The 13,911-nt window shown below is 37.5% G+C and overlaps 1 protein-coding gene across 1 annotated transcript in view; it reads right to left on the bottom strand.

Annotated features, from left to right (window-relative positions):
- The window catches only part of Agmo (alkylglycerol monooxygenase), a 261,705-nt gene that overhangs the window by 134,670 nt on the left and 113,124 nt on the right, over nt 1–13,911 (bottom strand). Inside the window, exons 6-8 of the mRNA XM_038337485.1 lie at nt 5,501–5,567; nt 2,192–2,257; nt 2,020–2,099 (exon numbers count right to left, since the gene is read on the bottom strand). Of these exons, the coding sequence (XP_038193413.1) occupies nt 2,020–2,099; nt 2,192–2,257; nt 5,501–5,567 (213 nt within the window). The remainder of the gene's footprint in view (nt 1–2,019; nt 2,100–2,191; nt 2,258–5,500; nt 5,568–13,911) is intronic.

Here is a 13,911-nt window from a genome sequence, read left to right on the forward strand (position 1 = left end):
TGACTTAATCTTTCTGACTAAAATGAGCACAAAGGAAAATAAACCATACAGCCACATCTGACAACTATCATGCTGAAGAAAACATTTTTAAATGTAGTTACCTGGAGGCTTAATTCTTGACTTAAATGTCCTGTGGTTCAAAAATGCCTGTCTTTGTCCACTTTGGCACATAGCAATTCCTATGTATTCATCTACTGTGTGTGTAGTGCTTACAATATTCATTCACTAGCCTTCTCTCATGCATGATCCTCTCATTCTCAAAAAGTGTATGTTCCCAAAGCCTTGCTTCCAAAGGTGTTAAGTATCCAGTGGTAATACTCACATCCCCTATAATCTCCCCCCACATCATCCACAGTGCTGCTGAACAGAATCTGCACTTTATAAAGATGGTCTCATGAATCGCATTGGCATCAGGCTTGTAAAACTCCAACCTAGAGATCAAGGTGGACTTTTCCATGTCTCTTTCTTTATTCATGTTAAGGAGAAAAATCTACCTGAAGTTAAGGGGGAGGGTCTTCCATGTGTATTTTTTAAATGTGTTGTAAAGATTTGAACATATTGATTATGTGTCTCCTGAGAGATAGAAAGAGAAGTGCCATGTAGTCCCCATACATATGTATGTTTACATATGTATACACACATCAGCAATTTTCTTTCCAGCTGTGGATATAGAACAATCACTTTCTGGTGTAGGAGGGTCTTCTTTCTATGTGTTGCTTTTATTGGTTAAAAAAAGAGACTGTCTTGGACTTTTGATAGGACAGCAGCTTAGATAGGCAGAGGAGACAGAACAGAATGCTGGGAGAAAGGAGGCAGAGAGGGAGAGCCACCATGGAGCCAGCCACCAGGTCAAACATGCTGAATCTTTCCCAGTAAGCCAGGACATCATGGTGAAATACAGATTAATAGAAATGGGTTAATCTAGATGTGAGAGTTAGCCAATAAGAGGCTAGAACTAATGGGCCAAGCAGTGTTTAAATGAATACAATTGTGTGTTGTTATTTCAGGATATAAGCTCGTCAGGCGGCCTGGAGTTGGGTGAGATGAAAAGCAGGCCTGCTCCTCCCATTACTACAACCTTCACTACAGAAAGAATGGCATTTGGACCTAACTGGTGTGTGAAGCCACAGTCAAGTAAGTAGGTTGAAATGAGCTAAGTGAACCTGAGTCTTGGATTCCTAGGGCAAATTTGTAGCTGACAATTGAATCTGGAATTATTTAACAGCTGTAGATAATTCTTTTGTGTCAATGTTCTCTGAAAACTTAAGTAGGTTTGTAAAGCAAGCCCAACAGGAGCCTTTGATTTTGTTACTTCCAGGACATGGCAAGCAGCCTTGTGTTTAGACCCATCACTGAATGGCAACCACAGCTTTTAGAGCATTCTTATCTTTTCCTCATTTGTGATTCCTTAACCCCAGGAGCCTTTGTGGTCATCTGATTTTAACACATTGGAACTTGGCAGACATTCTTCATTTCTCTAGTGCCAGCCACTAAGGCCAGTGAACATGCAATACCACATGTCTGATGGAAAATTGGTCTGCTCCACCAAGTCTTAGCAGGAGAGGTAACATGTGGACCTCACTGATGGATAATACCCCGTGACACCTAGCTCTAAGATGAGAAGGATAAAGGCCTCATGCTGAATTTCTAACCAGAGGCTGAAAACTTGAAGCAAATATTTTTCTTACTGTGGGATCAGCCTTAATTACATGTTGCACCACCACTGTTCCTGAATACATGAATATATTTAATGTCTATTCTGAGAAAGAAAAAAAAACATGTTTTTTAAAGAGACACTCTTTTTTGCATTTGAGGTAAAAGACACATTTGAAAACTCTTATAATGAGTTTTAATGGATTTTGCCCATCTGGCTCGTATCACTTAACTGATAAAGCTATTTTAAATTCTTTTATATGTAAAACATTTTTTCACAGCAATGTAATGTGCTTCCACCTACAACAACTGTTTTCCTTTTGTGAAATTATATGCATTCAGGAAGGACAAGGCTGAATGAATTACCTGAACTTTGAATGGTTCAAATGTATCAATAGGATGTGTTAGGCCATATATAACCTGTTCATTCTCAGCTTCAAATGTCCCTGGAAGATAAACATTGCAATATGATTATTGATTTTCTATGAATCACAAAGCAGCTAATTTAACTCTTTTGGTAGTTGTACACTTTACTTACCAAACATTCTATCCCAAATAATAAGAGTGCCAGCATAGTTTTTGTCTATGCAGTACCGATTTCTGCCTGTGAGACAAAATATTAAAAACAATTTTTCAAATACATAGAATTGAGCTTTTGAAACATTTTTCTCTTATTTTTAAAGCATGCAAGAAAAATTCAAGCAATGAAGTGGCTCTAAATATGCCTTCTCCCCAAATTTAAACAAATAACCAGAAGCAATTGTGGAAAGTTGGAAGTACCTAAGAAGACAATGATTAATTGTTCAGTGCCAAATAGTCTACCTTGAAAACACACATACAGATAGCATATTACAGAAGAAGATTGTTTTTAAAAATATGCAAACATATGCATCACATATTTCAGAGAACCACATAGTTGCCCTGGCCTAGCTGCCTTGACAGACATGTGAAATAGATTTCTTAGGTTAGAGTCCATGACTCCTGGGGCACAGTGTGCCTTCCACTTCCTAAGAAACCAAAACACCCACTTACGCAGTGAGGCAGGCAGGTTGCTTTGAGTTTCTCTGTATGATTCCTTAGTAGTCAAGGAAGCATGGAAATTTGACAGGGCACTTAGTCTTAGACTTTTATCTTGTCTACCAGGAATAGCTTGCAAACTTTCCTGTATCCTGGCAACTACAACTATATTGGTCCTGGCCATTGCAATTATATTCCGTTTCAGATAAAAGATATAATTGCTCTCAATGAAATTGTCACAGTCTCAGATGTGACCTATCAGGTGACCTTGGCCCAATAAGTCAGCACAGGCACTTATAATATGAAAATTTGAAATCTGTTCCCTGGCAATGCTGAAGCATGCACGGGCAGCCCATATATGGTAGTTCTATTGAACTTGTCCATATTGGGTTTCATGGTCTAAGTTGATGAGGACAACTGATCAGGTCTCTTCCTCAACCAGGTCTCTTCCTCAAACTTACAATATACATCATATATCATATATCAAAAATATATAGAAGCAATAATAATTAGCAAAAAAGAGACTGTGAATCTGAAGGGGAGTGGGGGGCAGCATATGGAAGGGTTTGGAGGGAAGGGTGAAATGTTATAATAATAATATCAAAAATTAAAAAAAAACAATCTTAGATTCTATTCATAGTCTCATTTTAACTGTGTTGGTGTTAAATTTATTAAAGAGATAAAGGTCTTATTGATTTATGCACATTTTCCCAATGTTTTAGTTAAATGTCTAGGTATAGTCACATAGCTGGTATTATAAAATGAATGAATAATTGAAAATCACATTGTTTGGAGGGAAGTAAAAAGGGAATAGATGGGAATACATGTATTTGGGGTTTGAGCAATGGTGTAGTTCACCATTGCACTGGCTGTTCTTACAGAGGACTGAAGTTCAATTCCCAGCACCCACGATGGCTCACGGCCGTCTACAAATGCAGTTCCCAGGCATCTGACATCATCTCCTGTCCTCCAAGGAGACTATGGAGACTTTATGCATGTAGTATACTGGTGTACATGCAGGCAAAATAATCCCCATACACACAATTATAATAATAAAAATAAAGTTTTTAAAAGGAAATTATGTGTTTACTTTTATTTTGTTTTTATGCTATTTTAGTTTTGCTCTCTGCTGATATTTCAGAAAGAAAATTAGAACAATATTACACTATTTTAATAATAAAAGGCATAATAAAAATTAAATTACTCTTGGAATTACTACTTTTAGTAATATGTTAATTTTCCAGTTCCAAAACATACAAAAAATTACAATTTAAACTTAATGCAAGGAACTGGCAATGATTTTTGTTTTACATGTTTTGAAACTTAGATAGGCATAATAATATAAATGTTACTAATCCAAAGGAAAGAGTTTTAATCTAATACACCGTGTATCTGCATTCGTGAACACACTTTCTGTGCATGCACATGTGAGAACAGAGCCGAGAGTTTACATATGACCTAACTGGTTCTCCACCAGGTGTGAGAGTGCTTTGCCCCTAAAGGGATTGAGGCAATGTCTGAAGCCATGACTGACTGGGCATCACAATAGGAGGAGGGCACAACAAAGCAGGCTTCAGTCAGAGACTCTGCTAAGCACCCTACAGCGCCTGAACAGCTTTCACCACAGTCTCGGTCCCGAAGGACAGGTCACTGCTAATGGGAGGTAAAGAAGAAATGAAGCTGTTTATTTTTCAGGGTGGACTCCCCTTTCCAGATTTTTCTGTTTATGCGCAGGAATCCACAAGAAACTTCCACTCCCTTGCTAACTGCTCCCTGGGGACAGGAGAGCGCTGAGTTTGGAAGCTCTAGACACCACCTCTCCAGGGCTGTTGTTGTGGTCCAGGCGAGGGAGAAAGGGACAAGTTCCTTTCGAGAAGGCTACCCTGTAGTGTTCCAAAACTGCCTGAGAAGGCAGAGGTTCAGACCAGCAAAGACACAGCATTCATTCTTTGTCTTGTGCCTTCGGCATTATGCCCTTAAGATTTATTCATGCCAGTGTATGCCGAAGTGACTGAGACAATCTCACCGCTATACGGGTATGCAGTCTCCAAACACGAAGAATCTACTATGTATTCATCTACACTACAGTTCACACACTCCAAGTTTACATTTATTTTCCAGTCACAAATAATGCACATTCTTAATGGTTCCTGTGCTGCTAAAAAAAAAAAAAAAAAAAAAAAAAAACACGGTTTGATGGTTTGATTTTCCCTAAACTTAGTGTCTCTGCCTTAGGCACGAGCTGCATGGAGTCTTCTCATTGGGTCATTATGCATGTGTTAAGTTAGGTAGTAAATTTAGCAGAGTAAAGCATTGGTTATCAGGTTTTTTCAAATCCCAATATGCATTTTTTAGATTTTTAAAAGAAGTTTGTTTTTGTTTTTCTGCTTTTTTTTAAATTTTGTGATTGGCTTCTGTTTTATTTTCTGTAGTACACATATTTCAAAAATAAAAGCTTCTTTCAAATCCAATATTCTTAAAGACTAACAATGTAGTAGACTAACTGCCCAGTGTAGACAGGGCAGTTCCCCAGCACTGCGACAGAGTATCCTACAGAGGACTCCTTCAGGATGTGACCATTCCTATCTAGCTGCTTGGCTCACTTTCCAGCTATAAGGAGATAAGATGGGAAGCCGTTGAGAGAGGTCACTTCTTTGAGAGAGGTCACTTCTCAACTTTGAAGCTCAGGCTTCTCTGAAGAGGAAAGGGGAAACAATAATTATTTATATAGCACATAATAGTGTAAGGTCTGTATCTGCTAAAGTGGCACAAAAATGACATTGCAGTTTTCAACGAAAAAAATAAAGGCAAAACCACAGAACTTTCTTACCATGATGAACCCTGTGATGGCTGGGAGTGTTAAGGACCAGTTCCAAAGGACCAAGGCTTCTAATGACCTGTGCATAATAAAAAAGAGCCACATGCATAGTTACCCCTGAGTGTGTCTACGTATTGCACAAACACATGGCAGTCACATGAGAGATGTGGTACAGAAAGTTTAAAGTTCTTTCTATCTACCTCCCCTCCCCGTCCATCACAGGAAGGTGGTGCTCATCAAACTTTTTGAGATACGGTATGACAGTCACAGACTTGCCTGACTCAGTTCAGTGGCCAGATTCCCATGGTTTACTGTGTCATCCCAGGAAAACCAGCTAAGCTCTTTGTCATTCAGTGCCTGCATCTCTAAAATAAGAATAATAACAGTGCTGCAAAATAATGTAATTCCAGACCTCTAAATGTGACTGTATCTTGCATTCACAGTGGCTAATGGGAAAAACAGCCACTATCGGTCATGACATTGGAGGAGCAGGCAACATGTCACCGGCACAGGGAAAGAACAGGATGATGGACTTAAAAGCTGAACTGTTCATGACACAATGAGGAATGTAAGGAGGACATGTTATTTGGATACTTGTTTGAAACAAAGAAATGATCTTAAACATTATCTTGTGGGTAATGAGAGGATTAGTAGCTAAACCCATTTGCTTTAGAGTGATCCAGGCATTGGCAGTGGGTATTAAAGTGCCATTTTACAGAAGCATAACTGATGAGATCTAGACTTTGCTTGAAAAATACTTTGGAAATGAAAGTAGAAGGAAAAATAGAATATTCGACAGAAATAAATCAAAATCTCTGATTAATAAAAGCAACATACACAAATACATGACTCTTTCTACTTTTCTAAATTCCTGACAAAAATGAAGGTAAAAATTTATGAAAAAGATTTAGAAAAGAATTTATAATCTATCAGTATATAGTGATGTTTATTAAGCCATTAGCAGATGTCTAAATTCAGAAATATGCTTCTATTTATTCATTCTATTTTTAATTATGCATATTTGTGTGCTTCTTAGTATGGCTTATGGATCTAAATGCCATGCCTGAGTGTGTCAGATGAGCCCTTGGAGCTGTAGTGAGAGACAGTTTTCAGCCCTCAAACAAACCTGGGTGGTGGGATCTAAATTCAGGTCTTTGCAATATAGTGCATGTTCTTAACCATTGGGCCATCTTTCCAGATCCAGAAACACTTCTTAATGGAAATTCTTCATTCATGAGGATGTGCTTTGCTTTATTTTATTGATCTCTAATGTTAAAATCAGTTCTGTAGTTGTTCTGTAGATATAAGAAGCAGGGATGGCTCACAATATTCTGTACCTGTGGTTTCACTTATATTCCTGAAACTGAAGATATACCCTCATTGGCAAACAGCAACCTATACCATAACACAGGCCTCCACATGGTCTCTCTATTGTCTGTTATTTACAGGCCTGAAAGGGAATCCTTGCCTTCACCTCTGCTGCTATTTCTTCAGGGTTTCTCAGTTTCTGTCTGAAAGGGCAGATATCTGCATGCAATTGAATGTGAATAATCACATGCCATGTGCTAATTTAGATTTTTCTCTATTCCTCCATCCCTTTCCTGGTTTCTTCCTTTTAGCCTCTCTCCAGCCCTGCTCTCTTCTCCATGAGTTTATTAGATGGCAAAGGTGTTATATTTGGACTTAAAATGGTGATGTCCTTGAGTGTGAATAGAATTATAATGGTGATTTCATTGGCTGTAAATGGAGTTATAGTGGTGCTGTCATTGGGTGTGAATGGAGCTACAATAGTGCTGTCCTTGGGTGTGAATTGAGTTACAGTGGTGCTGTTATTGAGTGTGAATGGAGTTAAAATGGTGCAGTCCTTGGGTGTGAGTTGAGTTACAATGATGCTGTCATTGGGCATGAATGGAGTTACAATGGTGCTGTCCTTGGGTGTGAATGGAGTTTCAATAATGATGTAATTGGGTGTGAATAGAGTTACAATTTGATGTAATTGGGTGCGAATAGAGTTTCAATGGTGATGTCCTTAAGTGCGAATGGAGTTTCAATGATGATGATGTATTTGGGTGTGAATGGAGCTACAATGGTGCTGTCCTTGGGTGTGAATGGAGTTACAATGATGCTGTCTTTGGGTGTGAATGGGGTTACAATAGTGCTGTCCTTGGGTGTACATGGAGTTACAATTTGATGTAATTGGGTGTGAATAGAGTTTCAACAGCAATGTCCTTAGGTGTGAATAGAGTGTCAATGATGATGATGTAATTGGGAGTTACATTGGTGATGTCCTTGGATGTAAATGGATGTACAATGATAATATAAATTGGTGTGAAATCTATTTGACTTTTACAGATGTATTGCTAAGAACTATATGACAGAAATATACCCAGCCCCTCCTCTTCTCTTCTCCTCTCCTCTCCTCTCCTCTCCTCTCCTTTCCTCTCCTCTCCTCTCTTCTCTTCTCTTCTCAGCTCCTTCCTCCTTCCCACCTTTTTAGGATTTCTTACTTTTTTTCCTTTCATCCATCCATCTGTCCTTCTTGTCCATCTTTCTTTCTGCTTTCTTAAAAATATCTGGCCTAGGGTGGGGGTGGCGTGTCCTATCTACCTATTTTCTAGTTATTTCTAGAAGAAATGTATTTTAACTTCCAAATCCATCTCCTTTTCCCTATCAGAATGGTGGAATTCATTTGGCTATTAAGGATTGTGGTTTCTTATTATTAATTTTGGCATTGTCATGTGCTTTGAGTCTATGCCTTGTATTTCTAACATTATAGCCCTCCAAAACAAAGCATAAAACTATTGTCTGACAAATACAGTGTTAATCATGGGGTTTAAGAAGGAGCAGTGTGTTTTATTTCTTATAGTCTATCACTTGTGTACAGAAGGGTGGTTGGTGATGGCAGAATGGGAGAGTGGGCTCCTCAGCCTTCAGAACATTACCAACTGATGAGTTTGGTCCGACTTTTGGTCTCCGGCAGAGAGGCAGAGAACCAGATGGGAAAGGAGAAAGCCATCTTACCCATGTTGGTCTCTCTCTGGTGCCTAACATTTGTTACAAAAACAAACAAGAAGGGGGGTGGAGGGGACTACACTAAGCGGCTTCTGCTGGCCAGATGGGTTTCTGAACTCAAGTCCTGGTATGTGTGCAACCGGATGCAAAGCCACCCGAGTGAGTGGCTTCAGATGCCTGGAGTCTGGGCTGTGCGGCGTGCTTTTTTTTTTTTTTTTTTTTTTTTTTTTGTCATGTTCTTTTCTTTAGAGAAAACTTTTGCTCCTTTAGGCCAAAATATAGTGGTATCAATAGCAAAAGTTCCTTTGAAATTTTTAGGTAAAAGCCAAGTATGATACAGCCAAAAAGAGTTAAATTCTCTGGTACTCTGCCTATGAGTACCATGGAGCTGAGGAAGACCACCACAGGGCAGATGACTCATCGTTCAGACAAACCCGTCTGAAGCTCCCATGTAAAAAAGCTCTCTTACTCAAAGTCATGGAGAATTCATTAATATTTAATAAGAGCTGAGCGTAACGATTTAATTATCGCCCACTTTTGCAAATTCAGCCATTTAGCAATTCTACCACATCTAGCTGAAACTCAACTTCCTGAAAACATGTTAGTTACTCTGGGAAAAATGGGACCTATTCTAAGTTTCCAAAAATATTGTCCTCATGTATTAGATTTAAATGAGTTATCTAAAAATGCAAAAATATATTATGATAGGGCTTAAATATGGTGCAGGTCAATTTTCTATCATAAACAAAAAAGCATCAAAATGTGAAATTCTAGGGGCTAAGTCACTCCTCTACATTTTAGAAAGTTATGATAAGCAATGTAGTCTTTCTAATATCACTTGAAAAATGCTTTGGTTTTTTTTTAAAATCTTACCTCTATTAAACATATAGAGAATTATATACCATCAAGTTAAATGAATTTAAACTCGTCTAACCTAATAGGAAGGAACAATTAACTTGACTTCATTAAAGGGAAAATAATTCCATTTATTTATAAAGGTTTAAGCATTTCCAAAGGTTGTTTTGCACCAGGTGTATTTCTTAGGTCTTTGAAGTGATATACTTGGTCTTGTAATATTTTGCTTTAGGTTTTCTTATCTGAGCTATATGGGTAGTCAGAAAAGCTATGGGAAAGCCTCAGAAGGTCAGAAATACTTAGATGTTTTGTATCAAATTTTCTGATTATTATTCTGGTGAGGAAATTTTGTTTTTAATCATAGACCTAAAGGGAAATATAAATGTTTAAATATTAATAACAAAGTCCCACACCTAAGCAGAGATGACCATGGTTATTTTCTATGCCCTTCCTATTTCTATTGTGCTGTTTGTATCCACATCATTAAAACTTGGGTATGGATTTCTTTCCCAGACTTAAAAAAAACTTAAACATTTTTGATTATTCTTGAAATAATTAGCTCTTCTAACAAGACCATTATGTAGATCATGTTCATTTGCAGAATAAGAAATCATTAGTGTGTAGTTAGCAAAATTTGAGGGTTTTTTTTTTTTGATAGAATTTCATGATGTTACAGATCAGGCCCTGTCAATCAAAAGAGCTCTGTCTGGGTCATTTGCTGGACCCATTACACAGGCTCCTTCCACTAACATAACAGCCACAGGCTCCTTCCTTCACACTACAGTTTGTATTAGGACTGGTAAAGAGTTTGTCTATAAATCAAGTGATCAATTGCCATGTGATGCTGTCATTATACCTGCATAACATTTCTTTTCACTAAAAACACATTTCAAGGTCTTAATTTCTCTTTTGGCATTCTGGGAACCAAACCCGAAGTTCACACTGTTTGAGCTGTTCTCATAGACTATGTCATCCACAATACATGAGAGACCACATCCAAAGACCTCAAAACACCTGAGGTAATCAGTGTTCAAGCTGCCTGTGAGCTATTCTGGGAGGGATTTCCACTGTTCCCTCATCTTACTCACTTTAATCCATCTCTCGTACAGGCTTGGTATAGACTCTGACCTTCCCTGAATATCTTCCTGCCACATTTTCTACTCAAATTACTGATTTTTTCAATGAGAATTTTGGTGATTACCATTAATGAATAAAGAAACTGCTTTGGACCTATAGCAAAGCAGCACTTAGGTAAGAGGGAAAGCTAGGCTGAATGCTGGGAGAAAGAAGGGCGGAGTCATGGATCTGCCGCCAGAGATAGATGTGCTGAAATTTTGCTGGTACACCACGACCTTGTGATGATACACAGATTATTGGAGATGGGTTAGATTAAGATGTAAGAGTTAGCTGATAAGAAACTAGAGCTTATAGACCAAGCAGTGATTTAATAATATAGTTTCTGTGTGGTTATTTTTCTCTCTAAGCTAGCCGGACAGCCAGGAGGAACAAGCAGCCTTCTCCAACAGTTTGCCCTGCCCTCACTCCCAAATTTGGAAACATGTTGTGAAATCATTAATTCTTGTGTCTCTTTTGTTCTATGTCCAAGTTCAGCATCCCTCATACTATATGGCGAATCCAGTAAGGAGAACACCTTACCCTTCTCATTTCCTACAGTATAAACAGAGCTTCATCAACACCATGACAGCTCAGCAGGAGCCTATTTATAAAATCAACGTGCCTTCCCTTATGCTTTCATAGCGATGGTTTGCTCATGCCAGTAAAACTGTTTTATTTATCACAACGGCAGGGAATGCTATTGACCTCTAGTGTATGGAAGGCTTACTCCTGATGGGCAGTCTAATTTTCCAGGACAATGCACATGATCAAAATAAACTAACATGGAATGTGCTTAGAGCTGAGGTTGAATATACCACAGGGATATAGATACCTCTTCGGCAGGCACTTTCAGGTCAAGGGAAGATTATGGAATGATTTGAGCATTTTTCTTTGGATATTGGAGGAGTAGTGTTTGAAGGATTGAGTCTGGTTGTCATTCTCAAGGACAGAGGTAATAAATACGTCCAGAACAACGGGATTAAAAATGAGGAAAGTAAGATCAAGCATAACAATTATTAAACATTTTGGCAATTAAAAGCAACAGCCAAAATGAAGGTGAAATGGAGATAAAGACAAACAACAGATCAATATAGGACAGAGAATAGCTAAATAAGTTCTGATGCTCATTGTCAGGGGAACCCATTTAATAATTCTTGAATTCTTAGAATGTGGATTTGAAACAAACACAAACGTGAATTCCTGTGTCGCCTGGTAGTTTATAAGTAAGTTTTTGAAAATCCTTGTATTCTGCTTACCCTAGAGTCACAATCAATGTCATAAGCAGATGAAAGGCTGGTGAGCCTGCTGTCTTGTCTCAGTGATCAGTTTGGAATGATTCCACTGTGGTGAAATAAAATGCACAGTGAATCCACTAATTAATGCCCATCACCAGCTGATCACATGTTTCTCATTTTCTGACTGTCACCCATTACCTGAAAAACATTGCCTTTTTCAATTCAAACTGAAATGTCGCTTGGAGGAGGAACGACGTTCAAAAAAAATCTATTCTCAGTAATTGTCCTATTTTAAATTATTTCTTAGGCAGATAACTTATGTTCTATGCAATTTTCATTCGCAAATATTATTTACAAATGGTGATTTCTATTTTCATGTTTTAGTACAGAGAGCAGTGGTGAATACCCCTTTACCCGAACGCTTTGCAGAGGTAAGCAAATCTGAGTTCAAGGCCATTCTGACCTACAGAGTGAGTTCTACGACAGTCAGAGCTACACAGAAAGACCATGTCTTAAAAAAAACAATAAAAAGACTATTGAAATACTAAAATTGGAAAGCATCACTTTCAAAAAATATACAGTTAATTTATTACAAATCAGTGCATTAAAATTCCTCAAAAATGCATTTCTTCCCTCAGCCCAGTGAGAAGTAAGAAAGTAACAACAATGCTTCCTAAACCTTAAAACAAATATGTATTTCTACTTTGTTATCAAATTTTAGAAGAATGTTGAGAATACCATGTAATAGTTATTTCGGGTTTTATATCTGCAAATGGCTGTTAAAATACTAAAATACAGACTTGAAAATCCATAGGGATATTTATAACCACTTTTCAGAAAGAATTCATGAGTCCATGGCTCATTTTAATGTTATTTCGGAGTAAGAAATAGTTACAAATAATCTTCCTTCCTGTGTGAGAAGTAACACAGCTAATGGGTACGGTATGTTCTAGGGAGCATGTGTTTTTTGAGAATTCTCCTTATAAAACTGACTGTGCAGCAATATGATAGATCCTGGGGAGCAGCTGCCTTGAGTATACAGACATCTCCATCTCAGGAGCGACAGCGGCACTCAGAGGAACATGGCTTAGAGAGGCGACATGGACTGTAGCTGCTCAAGACTTACGGCATCAAGCATGATTGATGGACCAGAGGCCCAGGTCACTGTGGGTCTCCTCATTCCAATGCATCCAGTATGAAAGGAATACTATGTCAGTCCCTCAAGCATTTATCAGCTGTCATTTATCATCATCGTTATGTTTTATTCAACAAAGAAATACACACCTTAAGTGCAACTGAAAATAGAAAAATTTCTCAGGTAAAACAGCACCAAGATGCCATGGAACTCAAACTCAAGTGAACTAACAGTTAAAATGCAATGAGGTTTTTATTCATAGTTTAATACCACACTCTTCCTTCTGTTGCTCACCGTCTTCTTAATTTCCTTGCTTCCTCCTCTTTTTTTGCTTATTAATTATAATCAAAAATTTATGCATGAATGAATAATCTAAATATTTGTACATATAAATGTATATAATATCTATGAAGACTTTTTATAATTTATACATTACTTTGTGTATGTTTTTGAAACATGAATGGTTATAAATACTTCTTCCACAGTTGAACAGTCATATTTATTCCAGTTTACAAATAGAAAACATGAAGAACACATGTCAATGTACATGTCTGTGTCTTATGTTTACCTTTATTAGATCTATATCTTATATATTAAATATATTCTCAAATACCAAAAGATTACTACTTTAACTACTAAATTATTAATAACCATTTTCTTTGCACTGTATAAATAACCAAAGCATTTAAATATGACCAGGATCTTGTATTTGAGGTGACTCTTGTATTTAACCGAGAAAGAGCTGTCTTAGCATTCGTGCACTCTGTGTCTTGTCAGTTGCTAAGAACTTTCACAGGAATTTAGAAGTCAAATGAAATAAACTGCATGGGAAATTCTTAAGGGAAGTTCTTTACAAGACTGAGTAATTCCCAAAAAATAGTTAAAATTATGATAAAATATATTAACAAAATATTAAAAACAACAAATTGCTCTTTTGTTCTCTCTTGGGACTGACAAGAAAATCACTCATCTTTTTTTTTTTCTTTACAGCGACTACTGCATACGTGATTGATTTGAATTCGTAACCAGTTTGAATTCATAGTTGGTAAAAGCATTATCTAGTAAGAAAC

The sequence above is a fragment of the Arvicola amphibius genome, chromosome 7, assembly GCF_903992535.2.
Source record: "Arvicola amphibius chromosome 7, mArvAmp1.2, whole genome shotgun sequence".
Lineage (NCBI taxonomy): Eukaryota > Metazoa > Chordata > Mammalia > Rodentia > Cricetidae > Arvicola > Arvicola amphibius.